The sequence below is a fragment of the Molothrus aeneus genome, chromosome 5 (genome assembly GCF_037042795.1).
Source record: "Molothrus aeneus isolate 106 chromosome 5, BPBGC_Maene_1.0, whole genome shotgun sequence".
NCBI lineage: Eukaryota > Metazoa > Chordata > Aves > Passeriformes > Icteridae > Molothrus > Molothrus aeneus.
The window spans coordinates 4,159,275-4,184,637 of NC_089650.1; the positions used below are offsets into that span (position 1 = coordinate 4,159,275).

At 42.1% G+C, this 25,363-nt stretch overlaps 1 protein-coding gene across 8 annotated transcripts in view; it reads right to left on the minus strand.

Moving 5' to 3' along the window:
* Nucleotides 1–25,363, minus strand: part of CALD1 (caldesmon 1) — a 172,215-nt gene that overhangs the window by 40,084 nt on the left and 106,768 nt on the right. Inside the window, exon 1 of one of the 8 annotated variants that reach the window (XM_066550475.1) lies at nucleotides 9,461–9,676. The exons of the other annotated variants lie outside the window; for them this stretch is intronic. Within the exon in view, the coding sequence (XP_066406572.1) occupies nucleotides 9,461–9,507 (47 nt within the window). The 5' untranslated portion in view covers nucleotides 9,508–9,676. Of the gene's footprint in view, nucleotides 1–9,460; nucleotides 9,677–25,363 lie in introns of those variants that run through there. 8 annotated transcript variants of the gene reach the window in all.

Sequence of the window (25,363 nt, forward strand, 5' to 3'; positions counted from 1 at the left end):
ACACAACCCACAGATGTTTAAGCCAAGGCTTCTGGTATAATCCATTAGATTCCAAAAGTGAAAGCAGACTGATGGCTATTTCCCCCTTGTTATCATACTAGTTCTTGGCACTGGTTAAATTCTTTCCATGAAAAGATCTCAACATGTTTTACAAATGTTAAGCAATCCTTGCAACCATTCTGACTTCCGTGTGGTGAGTACCATGGCTACTATAGTGCCAGTTTATGGAATGAAAAAACAGATATGTGGATGAATGTACTACTTTTAGCCTAAACAGAGCGGATCTGGCTCTCTTTTGGCTGCACTACTTCACACCTGCTCCAAAAACTTGTTGAAGCTCCAAGGAGCTCTTCCAGCAATTTCTGAAGGGAGTGGTTGTGGGTATGGGAACTCCTTCCTCCCAGCCCCATCTCCAACAGCTGCACTGTGCTGACTTCTGCTGCTGCTCTGACAGAAATTACCCTGAGATAGATATTATCAGGATACCCATGTCCTGATCATGTCAGTGAAAGCCACAGACAGAATTATCCTGAGATGTCTTTTTCTGGCATACTGAACAAAGGGACATGCTCCCCTGAGCTCTGTCTGATCAAGTGATGGCCTGGCTCTCCTCTACATTTTAAATAAAGCCTTCTGTTGCTAGGTATTTCCAAGTCAGTAGCCTACATTTTTTAAGAAAGAGGTTTGCCTGCTGGGAAATAGGAAAGGAAGGGCCAAAAGCAAGTTTAACCCAGGGGATCCTGTGGCCTTGTCACTGCAAAAGCACCTCAGAATTTCACAGGGGTCAGCAGGGCTCAACACAGTCTGGAACCTTTTGGAGCACTTGGTTTTGAACTGAGATACACTTCAATCCCTGAAAGTATGAAAGAAATGGGATCATCATTGGGAAACAAGGAGTGGAAACAAGGTATGACCTGCTGCCACACCCTTCTGCTTCTCAAGCTTCTACAGGTACAGAAAGCTCAGTAGGACTTCGTGAGGCAGGACTCCCAAAAGCTGGTGGAGTGAGAAAATCCCTGCTCTGCACCAGACAGGTTTTGGTCCTAGAGAAACTGCAGGAAGTCAGATGGAAATGCTTCTGTTCATTTCCACAGCTCTCAGTGCTCCTTCTTTGGTCCCACAGGGGGGATGGGACTGACCTGAATTCCAGCCAACCCTTCCAACACCAACTCTTGCAGGATTGGTCTCGATTCAAAGTCAAAACTTCTCCCCTCTCTCACCTGGACTGCAAGACAGAGTGTTTTGGGGTGTCACTGAGACTTCTACAACATTTTCACATCAGATGGATCCCAGAAATAACACCAGAGAGCAGACCTTACATTCGATCCAGCCAGGCACTGCTCATCCAAGTATCCTCTTCCCAACCATCCACTGGAGCCATTCACAGACACACACCAAGGCCATTGCAAGGGAAATGCAATTCCATCTATCCTTTCATCAAAGTTCTCACTGAATTTAAGTCATGCAGCCTGAAAGGCACTGGGAGGGGCCAAATCACAAGTACTGGATAGTAAATTTACATTTAATATACTTTTGTGAAAGTACAACATTTGTAAAGCGAGGATTTGGCAGCATAAAATGACAAATACTTGGCACAACAAAGAATTAAGAGAAGTGTAACAGAATTTGAATTCCTATTCACACAGAATGGAGTAGGAATTCAACATTTCAAGTTGAAATGTTACCACATTTCAACTGAGATTACTGAGTAAACAAGAATATGGTCATTATCTCTCTGAAGAAGATAACTAACAGCTACAAGGTAACAAAAAGGTCTAGGGATCAGCAACACTCAATTGGAAAAGTAAGTTAAGACTGCTCTAAATTCAAGCTATTTTAATTCCTAATTTAATTTAATTCTTAATTCAAGCTATCTTAATTCTACCATGAGGTGTTCTTGGATGTACTTAGGGGTGTATCTGCCAGCTCAAGATGAGCAAGAGACAGATTGCCAGTGCTGGTGCACAGCTATAATCACACACAAACAGGTTTCCAGGACACTTGACCAAAGTTTGCTCAAAATACGACCACCCAAAATTGTTCAGGGGCAATAAACATAGGGCTGGGTGGGAGACACTGCCTCCTACCTCAGCCCTTCAGAGGGTGTTGGGTGAGTTTGAAAAACAGAGAAGAATCCAGGTAGGTAATTAACCCCATGGCTTTCCCAAAATGCCAAAGGACCAAATGCAGCTCTTAGAGATGCAAGAAAGTAATATTTGTTCCCAGCTGAATGGGCTGCAAATTATCACTAATGCACATGCAGTCAGTGAGAAGATTTCACAGCCATAGAGATAAGGGCCATGGGAACACCAAGATAGCTCTGCTACAGCATTAAGAGAGATTTTTACCATTACTTAAGTTTGGTAAGCCTTGAGTAAAAGCTATGTTTTCAGAGAACAACAACACTGCTTTGCTACAGCCTTTATGGCAAATTTGATGCAGGAGCAAGGAGAAAATTATTCCTCAAACTTCATCTTTCTAACTAAAGTAAAAATTTAGCTGGTTTTGGAAACAGATGTGGCCTCTGGTAATAAGGTTTTTGGGCTTTTTGCAATCCTGAGAACGAAAACTGCTGATACGATGTGCCTGACCACTCCTGTTCCAGGAGGAGGGAGATGACTAAGGCCAAGATGCACAACACCATCTTACACACCCAGAGCACATGCCAGTGATTTTCCTCTTACAGGACAAAGAATCCTAAAAAAAAAACTTCAGGCTTCACAGAGGAAAGATGAGTGTAACACAGAATACACACCCTGATTTAAAAATGGGATTCTTTTATAGACATCAGTGTGCAAGAGAATACAGTAAGGTTAGAACACATTTCATTTGGGCTTTGCAAAATAATCAAATAAAACACAGATGACTGAAAGGGAAAAATAAAAAAGGGGGGAAGGAAACAATTAACAATGGAGGATGTCACTGCAGCACATGGGAGGTGGAAAGCCAGGAACAACCTGAAAATGACCCAAGAGACTGCACAGGTTCCACCATGGCCATCAGTTTGTGATGATGGTGGCATACATCATTTATGGATGCTGAAACCCACAGTGCATTGAGCTTGTGAGGTTCACCCATCCCACAATCCTCTTTCTGAGTCACAAACTCCACTAAATCAGGTACAACAAAAGAAGTACAAATAAACAAGCAAAAACAAACTCAAAACAACCAAAAAAACTCCCCAAAAAACCAAAAACCCATGGTAAGGCAGGAGTCAGGACAGCAACAGTTGTGATGTTAAAAGGTATTTCTGTAATCACACCACAGCAACTCCAGTGCTGAACGAATTGCAGATGGAATCTGGCAAGCCAAAAACCTCCTGTTCAGAAACATGTAATACATTTTTATGCTTGAAAAGGCCTGTGGGCAATTTGGCTTCAGCAAACCAAACAGAAGCCAGAATTTTACATCCTGTACTGTCAAGTGCATTGGTCTCAAGGACACACCTCTAGGACAGGCCTCCACATTTCCAGAAGAATCGTGGGAAGAAAAACAAATGTACATGGATGGCTTCTCCAGGAGCCTTTTTCTTAATTTTTTAAAATACATAGCACACAATTAGGAGATATTTCTCAATCATGTTCAGTCTGGAACCAGAATCATCTTTTATTTTTTTGTTCTGTACTACAGCAACATCTGCCTCAAGGACCTGCTGGAGGACCAGATCCTGCTAAAGAGAGGTATAAGGCAAATTGAAAGTGATCTGAAAAAGATTCAGTGAAACTTCTTGCAGGGAGTTAATCCTCTCCACTTGGTAGGCCAGGTTCTGCTGGAGCCAGTCTTGCTCATGAGAAACTGAATATTTCTCACTGTTGCTTAGTCAAGGTATGTGGAAAAGTGATGGATGGAAATTAAAAAAGAAGACAAAGCCAAGTCCCTGATCTTCAAGAGAAATGCTGGCTGAGGGAGGGTCTGAACACAAACAGGCATCTTGCAAAAAAAAAAAAAAAAACCAAAAAAAACCCAAAAACCAAACCCTACCAATCCCCCAAAAAAGATTGTTTGTTAAGCTTTTGGGAGTAGTCCATACCTAATGGTGTATCTGTATATTTTGCTTAATGTGAACTGGTACCTCCAACCCCTGCTACTAAAGCTGTTTATTTTCCTTTTCTGTTTTATTATTATCCATTTGTATTTCACATCCTTTCCATACAGTAAGCTAACCTCAATTATGACAGGATATGTACTCCAGGATTACCACGGTGGGGAGCAGAGGAAAAAAATTGCTTCACAAGTGATGCCAGCAAATGTACAGCATTCAGAAGAAAATAAGCAAGAGAGTGACAGAGAAAACTGGGTATTAGTTACTAAGCTGACCATTATTCCTCCTACAATCAAAGAAACACACCAGAGCACCAGGTGGAAAGGGGGCAGCCGCTTTACATCCATGTCAGTCTCCTGATGCAGCACAAAGTGAATTTAGGCAGAGCCAATACTTGGCTTAGTATTCTTTTACCAAGAGATAAACAGAGACTGAGGAACAAAAAAACCCAAAACACCAGCTTCTGCCCTCATTTGAAACTTTGTTCACCATAATTCAGCTTAAAAGTCAAGGAACTACATTGAGTTCAGATGTGAAGCCTGTACTTAAGCCTGGGATGTGCAGCTCATCTCTGGCATTCAAAATGCACATCCAAAGCAATTGGAGGGAAAAAACAGATGAGCCATCAACTAAACCTTGCAGCTAGTACTTTTCTTCAATAGTGGGTTTTGGAGAAGAGAGACATTATATTGAAATACTTTGGAGTACAGCGTGATTTTTTCTGACAGCTTCAAAAATGGCTCAAATGCTTTAGAGGTAAAAAAAAAGCCCACATGGAAAACAGTTTTCCAAAGTGCTTGCTGTTCCCCAAAAAGGTGATTACAGCATTGCACTGCTGGACTCACAAAAATGTCTCGTTACCACATCCAGCTTGAGTGTCAGGGTGAGACTGCACAGCAGCAGCTGAGCACTTGTGAAAAGGAGAAGGAAGAGGGGAGAGCAAGGCAAAAGGGGGAGTGGGGGAAGCCCTCCCTGCCTGCTCTGCAAAGGATTTGAGCTGCAGAAGAGAGGAACCGTGTCAGCATATGCCAAACCAATGCGGTACCTGCCAAACCGCACCTTATCCCTCTCAATCAGCAAAAAAAAATTATCCACTGCCTGATTTCTCTTACCTCACCAATAAAGGGCTGAGGGCTGGTTTTTTCCCTTATTAGGACAGTCTCCATGCTGTAAAATTCCGGCTCTAATAAGTGCCTTTAACAATATGTGCTGCACATCAGCACAAAAAGAAAGCAGCTAATAAAAGGAAAGGACAGAAGGAGAATAAAAGGGCTCAGTCCTAAACTAAAAAGGACAACTCAGCTTAGCTTGGGCTCCAAAATTTGATCATAGATTTTATGGAATGGAGAATTAAAATTGGAATGGATAAATGTATGAAGGCTAACATTATACAGATATATAATTATAAACTTGGCTCTGCAGCCACTTATACATGCAAGCTGCCTTACTGAACTCAAGGAGACTTTTTCACCACATTTAAGAGCTTACACATCCCAAAATATAAATCAAATAGTCAGTACATGAAAATAGTGCAAGAAAGGGTTTTTCAAATGTTTTTTACAAAGTAAAATGTGGGTAGAGTGAAAAGTTACAGTAAGTTGAGCCTCTATGTTTCAATTATTTCAATGACTGATAGAAGTGTTTTTCTTGGTTACATTTTTAAGCATTGGGTTTAATTTACTGGACATAATTGACTTCATCTGCTTTATATGGAAATATGTACATATATATGAACTGAGAAGCAAAGAGGGCCTAAATTAATCACCAGAGAATTTCCCTGAGTTTTTCCTGTTTTACTCTGAGTTGGGAAGAGGGTGGATGGGCAGTGCAGGTTTGGCAGGAAAGGGGAAGGCAGGGGTATGAAGAAGCAGGATAAAGCTCTACCACCCCATCCTCCACTGGTTGAACACCTATGCCAACAGTGTGGCTGTGGAGGAACTATCTGGATTTAAGATCTGCACTAACAATGAATTTTCTAGTTTTGCTGAAGCAGAAGCAAATACCCTTGTCAGGGTGAAGTGATATGGAAAATGTTCAGGGCTGGGTTTTTGTTTGTTTTTTTTTTTTTTTTAATTCAGACTGGAACAGGAAAGCAAATCTTTCATATACGTTTTTTTTCTTTTTACTTTTCTCTTTGAAGGTAGGTCAATTGGAATCAAAAGATTTTTTAAAAGCAGATTTTTTTTATTTAGAAAAACTCACTAATTTATTATGTAGAAGGTGTAGAAAAATTCATTAAAAATAAAGTATTTCCTATTCTTTTAATTTAGACAAAGCCAATTTCAGAAACCTGACATGAACTCATAACCAGCTCTGCTCTGAACCGCTCTGAAAGAGCTCTGGCCAAAACTCTCCCATATTTTCTAGGTTTTACTAAATTTACCTTTCATCAGAAGCAGTTCTCACAGCTCATTTCAGGCATTTGGATTCCCAGCAAGTTCCTGGCCTGAACCAAGGCTTGCACAGGGTAGAGAATTTAGCTCAGAATTTTCATTAAACTCTTCCAAGTCACTTGTTCTCTGACAAAACTTTAGATGCTTGATGTTCACACAGTCTCGAACTAAGACTGAGGTGGATGCTCCAAACTCCACTCCAGCTTTGTGCTCCTGAGAGCTTTTCTTAAGCTGAAAAGATTTTTCACTGAGGCAAGTAGGCTCCAAAATCTCAGATGTTTCCCTATAGACCTGTCCTTTCTCTGCCACACAAACTCCCAATCGAAAATGTTTCAGTTCTTCGTGTAGACTTGTCTCTGCTGGGGAAGAGCCACTTTCAGAAATTGAGACTGGGATTCTTTGCTTCCAAACCAGAAAAATATCCTCACTACAGGCAAACATCTTTGTGTGTCATTTCTGTAATTACATTATGTCCTTGTATTACCTCAGCAATGTGAAAAGGCTTTTGCAAATTAAGGATTCAGGCCTTTGCCCACTGGGGAACAGGGATGAAGAACATGGTCAAAAGAGAAGACCAGAAGAAGATTGAATGCCTCAAATGAAAATTATCAGCATCAATTTTTGGAGCAGAATTAACCAGATAACATAGTGCCACCAACACCACTGCTATCTATGGAAGAGTCCTCTTAAACCCTTCTCATCTCCTAAAAAATTAGCTGAAATCAGTCTTGAACACCCAGCCAAGATACAGAAAATATAATCTACAATACAAAGAAAATGCTGCAAAAAACTGAGCTTCCAACAACCAAACTGGAGTTTGAACAGAAGCTATCATATGCTGGAAGAAAATATTCTACCTGTTGGCAAAGAGAACTTCTGTTTTCTCTAGGAACTTGCACAGTAAACACTTTAGTGTCCAGCACAGCAAGCCAAGCCAATCCCTATACATTCATTAAACAGACTTCATGTTTTCAGGCCAACCAGAATTTCTTGGCTCCAGTGAGAGCTTCTGCTTTTAATTTCTAGCGTATCAAATGCTAACAGGATTATGTTCAGCTATCTAGCAATTACAGAATTTTCTACAAATACCACAAGTCCACTGAAAGCACAGAAAATATCTTTAAACGACGCAGATGAAATGATCATATAAAGGGGCCATTAGAGGACATTTGCAAGAAGTTAACAATCACCTTGTACCTCATTCAAAATAATGCAGTAACAGCCTCCTCCTTTTCCCTGGAGAGTCTCCAGAGAGTGGACTTATAAGGATTTTAATGCTCCTTTTCCCCTGCAATGTCCTGAGAAGCCATGAGCCCTTGGAATGATTACGTTATGCCTCAGCCTGGGAAGGGCAGTATTTCATCATGTATTTCTCTGAGCAATGCTTTGAAGAAACCTTTGTGGATAATGCTAAAGGTGTCTTCCCTCTTTTGGCCTGAGGTCATGGAGATGTTTGTTACAAGGGAATAAATCAGCTTCCAAGTTCTTGCCGCTCATTTGATTTCTCTTCAGAGTCCTTGCCAAAGAGAACTTCGCTTTTCTTCCCCAAGCATGTTACTGTGAGTCTTGACAAAAGAAACCCATGTCTGGTTTTCAAGGTGTGTCTGCTTTTGTTAGAAGCTGTTACAGGACCCAGGACTCTCAAAATACAGGAAAACAACACTACAGTAGCTACCCATACTCCAAGAGAAAAGGATTGTTTTCACTAAGGCATAATTTCACTGATTTTAGTGAACTCACTTCACACTCAAGCTAAGGCTTTGCTCCCAGCTTTTACTCCCCCAACACATCAGATATGCCAAGCACACAGCTGGTTCCCTCTCCTGCCCAGAAAGGACTGGAGGAGAATATCTCCCAGCAAGGATATCCAGTGGCCCTCAGTATTTTAAACAAAACAGCCAGACCCTGACACCTCACTAAACCAGGTCCAGCACAGACTAAAAAGGATCCCAAGGTCACCTCAGAAGTCCAGCCTGGACTCAGGGCCAGCTCCCCACATCAGGTATCACAAGTCAATTATATAATTATATATGATTAGATATATATATATAAATATATTATTATTATATAAACACTAAAGTGTCCAAATCTCACCTGCTTTGCCCTTTCCCCTCCCTTGCTTTCCCCTTGCACTGAGTGCAGAGAAATTGGTGCTCCCCCATGCCTGTTCCCTGTTCCCATACAGAACTATGGGAGGGCTGGCTACTGTGGCTTGTGGCTGTATTTCACCACAGAACAACACACAAAAAATTGTCATCTGACATGCCCTTAGTTAAATTATTATTTTTTACCCAGTCTCTGAAATCACAATGAAGGATTTCAGTTTCCTGGAAGGGACTTCTTGGAGGGGCTGAGTTTCAGAAATCCCTGAGCTCCCTCTCCCTCCAAGAGCACAGGATTTCATGCTGGAAACTCTAAAAACAGGCAGAGAAATCCCAGTTGCTCTTCAAAACCTCTCCCAATCTTTAAACCAAACCCTTATTTATATAAGTCACAGCAATTTAGAAATATAGCAGTGTCCTGTTTCCTACTCATCAACTTGTAAAGCAGACCAACAAAATAATACAAGACAGAATAAAGCAGATTATATTACTGGCAATATTACACAGGCTAATTGATTTTCTCCTCTTGCTTTCCCTTCCACATTCAGGCATGAATGTGCCATGAGGACTTTATTTACTCAGTGAATTAAGCAATCTGAGTTATGCGAAAGCTTTCACACTAACTATGAAACTTCTGCAAACTTCCCACCAACAGAACTCCAGTTAGCAGCCAGTTCCCCCAACATATCCTTCTACCACTGAACAATTTGAATTCTGCAGTTCAGGTAAGAGAACTGCATGAATACAAAGATTTTAGACAACAGAGCAAACTATAGCAAAAAAAAAAAGAAGCAAAAAAACCCCAATCTATTGCTTATTTCCCAGTTCAAGCAGCTTCCCAGCTGCTCTGCTCCCCTTGCCCTTTCCACCACCCCAGCACCAAAAGGCTGAATCCATACAGATATAACAAACTGGCCACTCACTTGGAAAGGCTGGACAAGTTCTGCCTGCAGTGTGATCTGCTGATCATGTCTGCAGAGAATGAATCAGTGCAAGCTGCTGGCAGCTCCAGGGAGCAAATGGACGGATGATCAGGGCGTGGAATGAGATAATAAAAATGCCATTATCCTTTCAGGCATGTGAGACTCATTGGATGCTCTTTCCAGCCCACAGGTTAACCATTTGGTTGGTCCTGCAGCTCCTGGAATGACACTCTGTATTTGCCTGTTGTCAAGCTCATTATCTCTCTTGTATCCCCCTCCCCTCTGCTCTGTGATCCTATGATTATGTTTTTTACTGTATTCTCTCTAATAGAGCCTCCTCATCATTTCTGGGACCCCAGTTACAGAAATTCCTGCAGATTCCTCAGCTGCTCAAGCTGCCTGACAAACTCTTGCTTCCCATTCAGCTTTCCTAAGAAGGGATTCTGCTCAGGCAGCTCATCTGAGCAGCCTCAGCACTGCACAGAGGTGCCTTTGCAAGCACTTGCTCACAGGAAAGTCACATTCCAGCCTGCTGAGAGATGAGAGCACTCAGATACAAAATAATGGTCCAGGGAACAGTGCTCCCTTTTGATAGCAAATCACTGCCTAAGCATTTTGCAGGCACTTGCATCCAGTCTAACTTGTGAAAGGTCAGGCTGGATCAGACAGCTCAGGACTGAGGGTGATTTCTAAACACAAACAACCCAAGGAGGTGGGGAGTTGCTGCAAGCTCAACTTGCAGTCGAGGTAAAATCATCTTTTGTTTGACAACAGGATTAAAACCGGGGCTGGAGCTGAACGCAGCCTAACCGACTGTCCTCAGTGTTCTTCCATGTAATCCAGTGAGCAGGGCAGGAAATTGAAATGCAAACAGATTTAAATGGAGGCTCCATCAGTTACCAGTTTCACATGCTTGGCTCTCATATCCCTTCCCCTCAAAGCCCAAAAATGTGAGCAAACTGAAACAACTCACTGTGCAGTCCTGCAGCTCCTCCACCCCAGGCTGTTACCTTATTACCCCTCATAAATTACTGCCGTGGGTGTGGAAGGATCGGTACCCCAAAGGGAAATCTCTGCTGTGAGCTCTCCTGTCTGTGGGGAGGAATGTGTGGGTTCAGCAGGTGGCACTCTCACCTTGGAGTGACACCCAGGCCACCCTCTGCACAAAGCCACGGACAGTGCTGCAGGGCCAGGGGAGCAGCAACCCTGACTCCTTTTTCCTCAGAGCTTTCAAGAATCCAACAGCTGCACTTTGCTCGGGACACTGATATTAATTTATGCTCTGCTGTAGTTCCATAGGCAATAACTGGATCTTTTTTCCTCCCAAAAATTCTCACTCAGTTTTTTATGAGATAGATTTTTTGTGAAAAGGTAACAATCCTGTGCTTTTTAGATAACTGAATGACTCCCCTGTACAAGGGCTTTTTTACACACACACAGAAACAGGCCTGCAGTACCCCATGAAGTTGCTGTTTATTCATGCACACCTTCTGTAGACCCAGCCCTTTGTTCTAAAGTACACCAAACCCCCCATTCTTTTGGTGTATAAAATACACTGGAATTCTGGTCTGCCAACCCACTGCATGAGGTGAGGAGCAAGGGCCATGTGGAGCTGGGATATCCCACAGGAGAGCTGGGTGGGTGTCTTGGGGAGTGCCCAGGAGCCTCACCCCAGCTGCCCTCAGAGCTGTACCCATCCCGTAAACCATAAAGTCCACCCAGCTGAGGAAGATCCCTGTTTCAACAAGAGCTCCAGGGCCATCTGACCATCCTATTTGCAGCACCCAAGGAGGGCTCAGCCAAGGCAATGCCAAACATTCCCATTGTTGAGGGCAACGAGGCTGGAGAGGGGCTGGGAACACAAACCCTGTGAGGAACCACTGAGGGAGCTGGGGGTGCTCAGCCTGGAGAAAAGGAGACTCAGGGGTGCCCTCATCACTCTGCACAGCTCCTGAAAGGTGCCTGTGCTCAGCTGGGGCTGGGCTCTTTCTCCAGGCAGCACCAGAGCACACAGCCTCAAGCAGCACCAAGGGAAATACAGGTTGGATATTAGGAAAAAGTTTTTTACAGAAAGAGTGATAAAGTTCTGGAATCATCTGCCTGGGGAGGTGGTGGAATCACTTTAACCAAGCCTGGATGTGGCACTGGGTGCCATGGTCTAGTTGAGGTGTTGGGGCTGGGTTGGACTCAATGATCTTTAAGGTCTCTTCCAACCCAGTGATTCTGAGAATTCTGTGGATCCAGCAGCTCCCTAAGCTTACAGCAGTGCAGAACTGGCTCCCCTGAAAGAAGCTGAAACACGTTATGCCATGCTTGCAACCCCTTGGAAAAGCAGGATCTGAAGCAGCTATAGATCCTTGCATTTCATAATCATAATCCTTTTACTATTTGGAAGCCAAATGTTTGTTGTTTACTTCAGCACCTTGACCAAGAGGGATACTTTCAGTACACTGTGGCCCTGAGGTGAAGATCTTGCATATGGAGCAGGAAGAAGCAAATCACCTCCCAGATAATCTCAAAAATTCACATGGGTATCTAAAGCACAAAAAAATGATGGGGCAGGAGACGTGTCTCAACCTGCATTCCTTGTATGTCCTGATGCTTCAGAGATCTAGGACACCAAAACCCCTAAGGAAGACACTAGAAAGGGAAAAAAACCTAGAGCAAACAAATGCTAACCACACTAGAGCACTTGTGAGGTGTTGTTCATGCCAATGAACTCAAGGCAAATGGCTCTAGCAGAGAGTAAGGTCATCTATTGCAGCAAGGAAAGGAACTACAGGGCCTTTCCTACTTTCTGAACATTAAAAGCAGTAAAATGAGGAGGAGGAAGGAGACATGAGAGCTTTCCAAAAAGGAAATTATTACTGGGAGGTTCCAATGTCTACTCATACTAACAATAAGAATGTCCAGAGGTCATCCAGAGAGCCACTTAATATTTTGTTTGTTATTTTTACTTTAACCATTCCTGCAGGCAAGGCAGAGTTTTCAGTAAGCTGATCAAAAAAGCCTGTGAATCTTTGTTTCTTTTGAAATGACAGTGAATTTAGAACCTGACAGAGGCACATGTCCAGACCATTACTTTCCATATGTACCTTATTCTTTTCTGTACCTATTTGCCAACAGGGAATTCTCTGTGACGCTCACTGTTCTTGTCCTGTTATATGAATACCTTCATGTTTCTTTAGCTGTTTGGTCCATGTTGAGGCAATTTTAAAACAGGCAACTTACAGAAGCACACCTGATTGGTTTCAGAGACAGTAAATAGCTCTCCCTGCACTGCCCCTTCTCTGTGCCACAAGTCTGAAAGAAGCAGGCAGACTTGTAGAGAAGTTTGCAGAGCTACTGGCATTTTGCAAGAGAACAAATGTTTTTTATGAAAATCCATTCTAATGACATTAACATCTGCTCCTTATTTGAAGAATATTTTTAACTGTTCCCTCCCTGGGAAAATGAAAGATGCCACAGTTTCTTTCATGTTCTCACGGAGCAGACAAACTGCTGGTTTTTTTAAGGTCTGTTCTGAAATGTCCCAATAGAGTTCACTGCAGGGAACTCAGTGGATGCATCTCACAGGGCAAAAAGCATCTGCATTCACCATCCTTGGAGATTTCCTTCTAGGATACTGGCATGTGAGCAGGGAATTTATTTCACAGATGAACAACACTTTGTGTATTAAATCACATGCTGAAGGTAAAGTCTGGCAGCTCATACATGAGCTCTTGGAGTGTATCTCTTGAGCACTTATAAAAACAAGATTTTGTACTTTGTCATCAAATAATGCTGAGCTGTCTCTTACTGTGTATATTTTTTCCCAAGTCAAGCTGTAAATATCCCAAGTAAAGGAGATTGTGCCATTTCCCAGTCGTAAGTTTTCGAGCTCTTTCAGGATTCAAGACTAAGAATCCATCCTACAGCTATGATATCTCTTCTTCCCTTCATTCTTTAACTCTATCCCATATTTATAACTACTTGGGTGCCCATAAAGAGCAGCAGTGTCAAAAAATTTAACGTGTTCAATGAAACCTGTGAGTACCCAGCTGCCAATAATGCAGATGTAAGTTCTCTTTGCCCCAGCTGTTCCTGGTAACAGTAATTTCAACAACAGGTTTTATATGAGATTATTGTTATTTTTAAAATATTGGAGGCATGCTGCAAAGATAACTATTCACTTCAAGCTTGGCCACAAAAGCCAAGCTCTTTCAAGATTCTAGACTAAATCCATCCTACAGCTATGATATCTCTTCTTCCCTTCATTCTTTAACTCTATCCCATATTTATAATTACTTGGGTGCCCATAAAGAGCAGCAGTGTCAAAAAATTTAACGTGTTCAATGAAACCTGTGAGTACCCAGCTATTTATGTGGATTTATGTATTAAAATACATACTCAAATTGAAATATGGAGGTTTGGGCATCTGCATGTGCAAATCATGGAGCCACACACAAGCAGAATTTGCATGTTCACACTGACACATTATCAAGTAGCAAATGCCTGATCAGACAATAGAACTATTTGCATAGACAGGTTCTGCAGGATTGGGAGCACAAGCCTTGTACATTAGAATGCAAGAGCCTGCAGCCCACAATTATAAACACTTCCAAAATATGTAGCTCCAGATGAGACCCATAGAGAGTCCATGCAGCATTCAATCCTATCTGATGCCTGCTTTGCTGAGACAGGATGGACTTTGACAGTGCAGGCAGGAGTCAGGTCCCCAACAGGGAAGAAGTTTTGATTTTCTCTAACTCTCCTCAGTTTTTGAGGTAATATTATCCTGCTTTTCACATAGAAAAGTTACTGACTGCATGTATGGCTGTAACAGTAAACAAAAACTCCAAGACAAGTGTTAAAATCATATTCCAAGAAGAGCTATCACTGTAAATTGAAACTTGAATAGAAAAACATATTTGCTGGTGTTTCCATTCTCTATCAGTCACTTATGGGGAAATCCAGAAATAAAGCAACATCATATTTCCTGGGTGTGAGAGACCATTTCCACCAAAGCACAGTTTTTGTTTTATGTCATGTTTTCACTGCTTTCAAACAAACATGGAGATCCAAACAACAATCTCCATATAACCACCAGGATACAGATAATTTCTGGTCACCAGAAAACTGGAATGGAGGAAAGTGTGAGAAGGAAGCAATCACAAAGGCTTTATCACTTCTCCCTGTGCCCTGGCACTGCCACAGGTGAGGGACAGACTCTGGTGCCCTCCTGCTCTGAGCAGGAGCCCATTTCTCTCCCCACTCAAACCCATGCCCATTCTTTTGTGTTTTATGCATCTCAGAGACACATGGCAGTTCTCACAGCAATAAAAAGCAATCTGTTATTTTGGCTTTCTAACTTGAAAATTTGCTGTCTCTCATTTATACCTGAATCATAATGGCTATTAATAAATTTCAGCTTTATCAGTGTGAAGGATAACACTCAAAGCCCAGACTTGTAGGACTTCTGCTCACAGCCATGTAGGATAATACTTGCAGAGCCCACAAAACAGAAAGCTGCATAAAGCTGCCAATAATGCAGATGTAAGCTCTCTTTGCCCCAACTGTTCCTGGCAATAGGTAATTTCAACAACAGGTTTTATATGAGATTATTGTTGTTTCTTAAATATTTGAGGCGTGCTGCATAGATAACTATTCACTTCAAGCTTGGCCACAAAAGCCAGAAGGAGCCACAATGTGGTGGGTGTGATACAAACACAGATGATAGATGCATCTCCAGGCAAAACAGGCTCTGCCTTGATTTTACTGCTGAGAGGGCATGGGTGAAGGCCTCAGCTACAGCTCCTTAACAGACAGATCAGTAAACAACAGCAAGCTCAGGGTGTGAAATGTTGGATCTGTTCAACCCTGTGTGCCACCACATGCCAGCAAGAGCATCCAGTGTCTTGCTCCAGTCTGAAGCCAGGGTCTGAGCCCAGGCTTTGGGCTTGATCCTTCACTGCCGGGAGAGTTTATATGAATGTGTGCACACAGCTCTGCGAGGAGAAGAGCTTTTCCTGCTGGGCCAATTTATGGAGACCTTCCTGTCCCCAAAACTCCTGTCTTATGATACTCTGAATTTTACTGGTGAGCAACATCCAATCCCTAGTCAGGATCTCACTTAACAAGCAACCCCATAAACTCAGCCAGCAAAAGCCATTCAAACTCCACCAAAGGCACCAACTGTTCAACAGCTTATGCCACTTGAACAGCTCAGAGGTATTCAAAATGCAAACTTGACCAGAAACACTCAGTTTGGACCTTTGTTATCCCTGAACTGAAAGTGGATCCTCAGACCAGGCCCCTGCTCTATGCAGGTTAAGGCTCAGTTATGCCCCTGTCTGACTGGACCAGTCATTTTTACTATCTGGTGCTGGCCCTTAGGTGTTTTAGAAGCAGCTTTGTTTCACTGGCTGCACAGGGATTACCAGCTAACTGGATGCTCCCAGGAACTTTTGGAGAGCAAACAGTGTCAGTTTATTTAATAACTTTCAAAGTGAAACTAAAATCTTGTCCAAATCATGTCTCTTCTGATTTAATTAAAAGGCACCACACATACTGCACTGCTCTGTTAATCATTAACTAACTTAATTCAAGACAGAAGATGAGTCTTTTCTTTCCTTCAAAAGCCTCCAGCCAGTGGAAAACTTAAAAAAAAAAATCCAAAAAAAGACCAGTACAGTATGATTTTTGTTAGAATGGTCAACACTTCAGTATGCTTTTGCCCTTTCTTCTGTATTTCTGATTCCTACAGGAATGCATGTTAAAAGAGAGGGGTTGAGTTTTATTCTCTTGCTTGGCAAAATACCTTTCCTAAATTTTCTAAATATTGCCTGGTATTTGCGTCAATATGACAGTCATTGGGTTTGACAGGAATCAGATTGCTAAACCCGCATAAAAATGCTTTGGAAATTAGGAGCTAGTTGTACATTCAATTTCATTCAAATCCTCTTTAGCAAACTGGCAGAGGGTGGATCTGAACTGTCTCTGTTACTCCTTCAGTTCCATGGTTCACAGCAGAGGTTCCTTCAGCACGTTCATCTCCACACTGACTCCGAGACTCACAGCTCCTGCTGTCTGATAAACCTCCCCAGCACTCCCATCCCAACCCATTTTCAGTTTATAAAGATGAGCAACAACACATCAAACTTACTCTCCCTGTGCAGCAAGCCTTGCCAGCTTCTGCCAGGGAGGAACCAAACAGGGCATTAAATGGTGTTGGAAGTGCAACACTCCATGGACTACTCAAGAAACAGGATACATCTAACACCTACTTTTCCAACAGCTGTCCTTTCTTGAAGGAGACCAAAACAAAACCAGACGCACAAAAAAGATTTCTTTCCTTTCTTCTCATTTTAGGGAAACCTATACACAAAATCTTCCAGTCTCATCTGTACAATCTAACAGAATTTCCCTCTTGAAAACAACAAAGGGTAGGGGCTGAACACTTCCACAAGTCCTGTCGTATCACATCAGGACTCTGCTCCATCAAGGCTGGATTCTTGCCTCCAGCCATGGCTCACACCTAACATTTTAGAGGAAAGCAGTGGGAAAAGGAAAAAATGCAAACCCCACTGCACCCGGCCCATGGAGCAGAGTTCTCCCTGCAAAGCAGATTTCCTCTCTGCCTGCTCTGCTGGGGCTCTGCCACATCCAGCCCTTACAGGCTTTCAAAAGAAGAAAAAAATTATTTATTTCATGGTAATAGACATAAAAGGGCACCAAGAAATTAAAATTGAATCACCATAGCACAGGACATTTTCTCAAGCTGCACCAGGGGGGTTTAGGTTGGAGATTGGGAGGAATTTCTTCACAGAAAATTGGGAGAAATTTCTTCACTGATGAGACCCTTTCTGTGATTAGACCATTAGAAAGGTGGTCAGCATGCAGGGAGCTGGTGGAGTCACCATCCCTGGAGGTGTGTAAGAAAAGGCTGGATGTGGCTCTCAGTACTACAGTCTAGTTCACTGTAGTCATAGGTTGGATTCGATCTCAAAAGTCTTTTCCAAATATAATTTTTTCTGTGATAAATGTTCAGCGATTGCATCACAGCATGTGCATCAAGGGCATAATGATCTGAGAGCTTAAATTGCTTAAATTTAGTGCAATCAAAGACCCAACTATATTTTTTCTTTGCATACTCAAGTGCTAATACTTATTTCTGCACTGAAGTACCTGGAAGCTGTTATAATTTATAAAAACACCATGTGAACAACTCTGATTTTAGGCACTCCATATCTGCTTCCTGGCTTCTCCTGGAAAATGGCTCTCTGGCCATACCTGACACCACCAGGACAGGACATGTCTGAGCCAACTCTCGAGCCCCTGGTTTCTTCCCATCTGCAGTGACAGATGACAGCAGGAAAAGCAGCTGTGAGTGTTTAAGGGAACTGGAAAACGCTGAATTACTTCCTTCTCAGCATCTTTGTAACCCAGTGGCTTGACCACTCTCACAAGGATCAGCATCCCTGTGCATCTCCTGGGCCTGCCACATCACTGCACTTTGCCAAATTTGCACCACCCTGTAGGGGTTCCTGGTGTGCTGCAAGAAAGGGTCTGAACCCCAGCTGTTATTTTACTCCTCAAAGAACAGGAAAATCCCCTTTCCCCCCACTAAATATAAAAGAAATCCTTGTCAGCTCTCACTGGCTGGGATGGGTTTGCATTCTCTGCAACTCTCCACTAACCAATATCCTCCCTTTAAACTCAGCTCCTCATAGAAGCTGAAAAAATTGGAAAACCTGGCAATAAGAGGCTTAAGAGAAATGTAGGCTTCCCAAGAACAGACAGACTTGTCTTCAAGGAGGTTTAAATAAAATAGCTATCAAAAGAGTCAGTAGCAATCTAGTATGCAAAGAGAAATATCAACCACTGGCTACAAAGAAAAAAAAATCCTTTTTCCAATGGCAAACGTCCCCTTCAAGATCTGCCAAAAGCTGCAGCCTGAATTTTAGAACTGTGGCTATACTTTCATGCCCTGATGATGTTTTGTGCCCTGAGACATGGCTTCAGAGTGTCACATTTTATGAATAAACCTCATGGGATGGGAAGGATTCCAGGAACTCCTCCTGCAGGAGCTCTTACAGGATTTGGAGGTTCAGGAGAGATTAAAGCACATGCAGTATTACAAACTTCCTCCTAAAATTAGACATTATAACAGGAACTTACCCTTCCAATCTAAAAAACTGACATCCAGAAAGTGAATTTCCTATCATTCCAAAGCACAGGCAACTGAAGATAAACCTGTTCTTAAGGCATTATCTTCACACCTAGAGAGCTTCTGGCATTTCAAGGCTTCCACAGGAATAATTAGAAATATCTCATTAAAATGGCCACCAGACATTTTAGTTCACTAGAGCTCTTCAAAAATATTAAAAACATGTTTAAAAGAAACATTTCAGAAAATTCTGAAAGAAAGAAATCAGAAGCATTTTCAAAAACTTGGCAGGATTTCAAGCACTTCCAATACTTGAGAGCAATTTTTTTTATTTTGGGAAAGGTTTGCAGCTTTTTCCTCAGCGTTCATTTATTTACACCAAAAGCTGCTGTGAAATTCTGACCTTAAGACTAAGAAAGGATTTCAGAATACAAAGGAAATAGAAAAATCCCTTCAGCTCCAAATGCCAAGGTAGAACCTAAAAGCAGGATGGAAGCATTAAACCACTTGTTTAATTCAAATTCATTTTGGTCTGGCAAAGAGTAAGCTAACAACTATTGATGTGATGTTCAGTGATTTAACTTAGCTGTTTTTTATTGTTGTAAATGCACAGCTGGGAGAAACTGGAGCAATTCCCAGAGGAGATGTCCCCCCTTTGGCAGTGGGAAGGGACCAGCAGCAGGTCCTGCCTCTCTGAACACCCCCATGGACAAAGGCTCCTGCATCACTTGATGCAATTTAAGTTCACATCCACATCACTTAGGAACTTGTACAAAAACAGCTGACCTGGACCAATTCTGAACCCAAACATTAATAGATAGTAGATCTTTTGAGGGTATAAGAAACTGTACAGAAAAGAAACAAGTGTAGATCCTTTGCTGGTATTTTATTCTTATCAGCATTATTTAAAATGCCTTCTTCTCAAATACAGTCTTTTTTCAAAACCCGACTTTGTCCACACCCTTCCATTTGAATTCCCAAACACATTTTTTTAAAAGTGTACTTCTTAAAAACACAAAACCCAGACTATATATGTCTCAAATAACCCAATCAAATTGTGGGATGTTTTCTTTCTCCATTCTTTCTTAGTAGGAAAAATATGAATAATAATATTCACTAGACAGGAGACTATTTTTATGTTTACATTTTTATAATTTACAAAAACAAATCAGGGACAATTTTTCAACCATTATAACCTTCTGCTATGTTTTTGTCCTCTAAAATATTCCCTGAAAAAGACTTCTCACCTATGATAAGATATGACATGCAGAATTTCAGGGGATACAAGATTATTTGGAGAAAGGCAAGAGGAATGGATTGAACTGGGAAGATAAACCCCGATCCTCAGCTGTAACTTAGTTACTTCTGGTGCACAAAACAAGGCTTAAGTTAAATGTGGCTGTGAGAGGAGCAGGGTGCCTTTTTGTTTTTAGAAACACCACATTTAATTGAAACTGGAGATAAAGAAAATGATCCTTTGATGAAGGATGAGCGGGGTCTGGCTTTAGGCATTTTCTTATCAAGATGGACATGTTGAGAACCCACCCACCAACATACCAGAAACCACAGTTGGCAAATGCTGCACAAAGGCATTTCCTGCCTTCTGACTCTCTAGCTGAGGGCCAGATGCTTCACAATCCTTCCTTAAAAGCACAGCTAAAGGAGTGGGAGTGCAGAGCCTTGCCCAGTCTTGCATGGAGTATGGAAAGGCCAGGCAGCATCCCAGCATCAAACAGGCCATGGTTCCTTCCCTGATCCTCAGCTCCCTGTCCTAGTGGGATCTTGGGACAACGAAAAGCTTTTCTACCCCACCACCTCCTAAGTTACAGTTTACCATTTGAATCTGCTAAATTTAAGTAGTAATTAATGTGGTCCCCATCCATGTGATGTTCCGAAATACCACAAAGAAAGGAAGAGCAAACATTGTTAAACAGAGGGAAACAGCAGCTGAAGACTAAAGTGAGGACTGTGGTTTACCTCAACCTACAGCTTGCTCTACCTACACTACTTCCAAAAAGTTCCTTTTGGCTTTCTCTCCTCTTATAAGGGAAAATCACACTTTCAGACATGGTTCCTATATCCATTGTCTTCTGTGCCAGTGTCATTTAGGGCACTTCTTTTACACTTACCTCAAAGCAATAGCTTTTTTCCTATTGACTTTCAGATAGCTGGGATCAGAAAATAATACATTTTAAACTGTGGCAGAAAGATCTAGAAAGCAAATGGGGAATGCCTACCAAATTCTTTAGCACAATTAAACTTCAGCTAAGGAAACTAGGAACTCTACATTAAAGAAAATGAATTTGTTCCCATCTTTTGACTGCATCTAAGCACCAAGATTTTGTCTACATGCTTTTTCAGCCAAGGAGAGGATTCTAAGGGAACTTCCTGAAATGGTCAATCATTACCTGAGTGTCTTCAGTTGTAGGAATTGTGCCACTGAATCAGGAGACAGAACCAAGGTCTAAACACTAAGCATAATCTCTGCTACCTTTTGCTGCATCACGCCACTTGCTTTCTCACAAGAGGCTTAGAGAGGTCATGTAAATTAAAAAAACATCCATTACTTAAAGTGGTTTTAAACATTTCTTGATATCCTCCTTTTTCTTTCTTTATTTGGTGTAGCCATTATATTTTCTGAAAAATCCTTTTGCTAGGATTTTTGTCCTGAGAAGCTGAGAGGCCTCAGGAACAAAAGGTAAACAATGATTATCTGCTGCTGTTGAATGCATCAAGTGCATCTGTGATTGGTCTCATGTCGTTGTTTCTAATTAATGGCCAATCACAGTCCAGCTGTCTCGGACTGCCCAGTCAGTCACAAGATTTTGTTATACATTCCATTCCTTTCTTTTGCTTTGCCTGCTAGCCTTCTGATGAAATCCATTCTTCTGTTCTTTTAGTATAGTTTTAATGTAATACATATATCATAAAATAATAAATCAGTCTTCTGGATACATGGAGTCAGAACCTCATCTCTTCCCTCTTCCTGGGACCCCTGAGAACACCACCACAATTTGTGACCAGATGGGAAGAGAGACTGCTTGACTGTATCAACATAAATGACCAGCCACACACTTCCATGTGCTGTGATTCTTCCCCAAAAGGATAATGGCATTTCCAATCCAACTCTCCACCATACCACAATAATATCAGATGCTATGCCTTGTTTCTACATGTTTACTACTACTATATCTGATGAGAGCCCCCCTTCAAGAAAACAGCAATTAGCAAATGAATAATACATTTCACAATTTCACACAGATTATTTGTTTGCACCACTTGCCAGCTGAATCAATCTATGACAATAAAAGATTGGGACACATTTTGTCCCAATGAGTCCCAGAGCTCATGTGTAGAGCTACTGCTCATTCTGCAGACTCAGACTGAGGTCTAAGAATAGGAGCCAGGGTTCTCTGGCTCTTGGCATTTGTGGCAGGAAGAGCAATGATAGCAGCTGCTGCAAAAGGCAGCAGAGGGATGGGCTCATCACCCACAAACCTGTGCATCAGCTCAAACTCTACCAGCAATGGGGTGGCTGAGAGCAGTCCCAGGTCGATTAAATTCTTCTGGTTTGGGTGATAGATGTTCCCACTTCCCGAGTGTTGATTCTTTAACTTTTATGCCACTGTCAAGGTCAGGATTGAAGCACTAGAGATGGTATTTCATGTTTGGGCTCAAATGTTTACTACTTCTTATCTATATCACAGTCCTACAAGTTCTGAGTTCTACAGCATTCTACTAGCAAGCTACAAAATGCCTATCTTTCTCTACTAGGTCTTTTAAGGCTAAATTACCCAATTAAGAAATGACACCTAAATTATTTTTACTTTTAACCCAGTAACTAATCCCTCGTGCCCTGCAACATGGACTTTTCTGTCCAATTACAAAACACCATCCAAACCCATAGAGAAGAAGGTGAAGAAGGACCAGCCACTGCCCTAAAACCTCCATCTAAGCTCCACATATATTACTGTATTATAAAACCTTAAACTCTAAGTTTTCTACCCTGTGATATTACACATTTCTATTCAAACCATAATCCCAGTACTATCATTATATTTTGGAAGCCTTTTCCATGGCCTCAGGTCAAATGCAGTGTTCTCTTGAGGGTCTGTGCCTCTTGGCATGGAAAGTTTAAAATTCTCAGCATCCAGGGTTCCAACATCTCCCCCAAGAGCTTTGTGCATCCCCGAAAACACACACAAATAATTTAATTAATTGATGTCAGATCACCTTGCAGTTAAGAGGTGCTTCAGCCCTTGTCTGTGGGTCCATTTTAGCCTCTTTACACCAAATGTCCTCCTCTATTTATCCAGGGAGCCAGGTGCAGTCCACACACCCAGCAGATGCGAGTGCCCCCAAATGATGTTCTCAGAAACAAACATCACCTGGTGTTTCTTTTTTCCCCAGAAGAAGGATGACAAATGTCCCCAAAGGAAGTATGGTGAGAAGTGAACCCTAACCTGGGATCAAATTGCCCTCTTGTAGCTCCAGAGGAAAGAAAATTATCCTTTCCTCTTCCTGCTTTGGCTCTTTTTTTTTCTTTTTAGCTAAAGTATTAGGCAGGCAAACAGAGCAGGTTATGATGGACAGGCAGATATTATTCTATTATTGGTTTTTGGCCACATTTGCCCTATACTGATCTTGGCTCCAGCCATATTATAGCTATGTTAAAAAGAAGGAAAAAAAAAGAAGAGTTAAACAAAGAGTCTTTAAATACTAGCAAAACATTTGGATTCAGGCTCTCGTTCATGCCCTTTAAAGCCATTATTTTAAAAAAATGTTTATGCAGCAGGGGCATTTCTCCTACACATAAAAATTCTTGAAAAACAGGAAAAGGAAATTAATGCTTCCTTCAAAATTAACAACTATTGGCACAGTCTTGGGTCTCTTACTGTGATACTCCATAGTGCCCTTACCTTTGTCCATATTTACAAGAGCCTGTGTTTATTTTGAAGTTAAGATCTGAACATTTTTACTGATGTCAAACACTTTTCCAAGTTATTTTTAAATTAGCACCAAATTACAGGAACACTATAAACAAACTATCATACTTTCAGAATTACAGGCAGAATTTCAAGGAATTTGCATTGTCCCACCAAGGCCCTAGGATGACACAGTCAGGCATCCCTTCAACACAGACCAGTTAGCAAAATCTTGTTGTTCTGGCAGTGTTTTTCCTCTGTAGCAATTTCCATCCTCTGCCTTGCGTGCTCTCACCTTGCTGCATTATTGGGAAGGCTCCCCACACCTCAGGTGACCTCCAGCCCACCTGTGCACTACCAGAAATCACATGCCCTCCGTACTTTCACTGGTGGAATTGCACAGGGCCTGCCTTGACGGAAACATGCTGAGCTGAATCAAACTTGAGTCTAATCCTGTGCAGATTTCCTGCAGAAATGCAAGGGGGCACTTCTAAACCATCCAGGCTGCAACACAGCAAAGCTCTTCAAAACTTCCTTAAATCCTGCTAACAGCAAGGAGTGTGTACAAGTCCAAGTCTTGTAGCCCACACAGATGGATTAGAAGCCACCACATAAATTTTGGAGACATTCTTACCCAAGGAAAATGTGGCAATGATATTGATATTCTGCAACACACGGCAGTCCGCTTCTGCTATTAAAATGCTGCATTTTTGCAGCAGTCAGAGGCTCAATCTGGATTAACAACAGCAATGACAAATTTTCAGCAGACTGTGCTGAAGGGAGCACCTGCCATGCTGGCAATGGGAGCACAAAGGATTGCAGAGATAACCCCTCAAGCTATTACCCCTTTAGCTCATCCTAAAGAGATAACACCAACCAAGGAAAGGAGTGCTCCTTGCTCCTCCCCGTTGAGACTGGGCACAGAAGAATGTCTGCAGCACAAACTCTTCCCACATAAGTGTTGTATCAGCCATTACCAAGGTCTAACTGCTTTGCAACACTTTAACAAAAGGTTTGATCCAGCAGTGCCTACGTGATGCCTCAGGTTTTAGCTTTCATATTTTTCAGATTCTGTGCTGCTTTAGTGTATGGGTCTGGGCTTCATATTAGGGAATAGTAAACTCTCTGCAGCAAGCAGGGAGACAAAACAATTCCTGCTCTAGCTGGGGACCAAGGACAAATGATCGAAATCTCAGCCCAAGAGCACAAACAACATGGGCTGGAGAGAGAAAAACAAGCAGGGTGGGACTGCAGGGGCTAAAGCTGGAATGGGACAATGCAAGATGCAAATGGAGCAGAACTGATCACAGTGAGAGACCCCATGCCTGGTCGTGCATTTTGGGACCATTTTGGTTCATCTTGGGTGCAAGCCCTGGCTGGGCTCTTGTGCTGCCCAAGGTGGATCCATTGAGGAGATCCTTTGAATAAATCCCTGCTTTATTCTGGACCTCTGCCCAGCCTCTGTTCTAGGGCAGCCCTCTCAAGGCATCAGATGTGTCTGCTGAAGTCACCCCTGGCAAGGAGCTGTGCTAGACAGCTCCTGACAAAGATCAAGCCAAACTCCATCCCAGTGCAGTTTCACTGATGACAGAGCCCCCAAAAATCACATCCTGTGTTTACTTCATGGAGGGGAGCCCACCATAAGCACCAAATGAGTGGACACATCTCTTTGTTTACAATAAACTTTTCAATACTGAGGGCTCAGTTGTATTTTCATGTCAGAAGACACTTGAAGAGGAGATCCCTTTGGCAACGAGTTGTTCTTTCAGTGAAATTTGCACCAAATTTCTTGTCCTGGCACTCTGAAAATTATCACATATGGCCTCACAG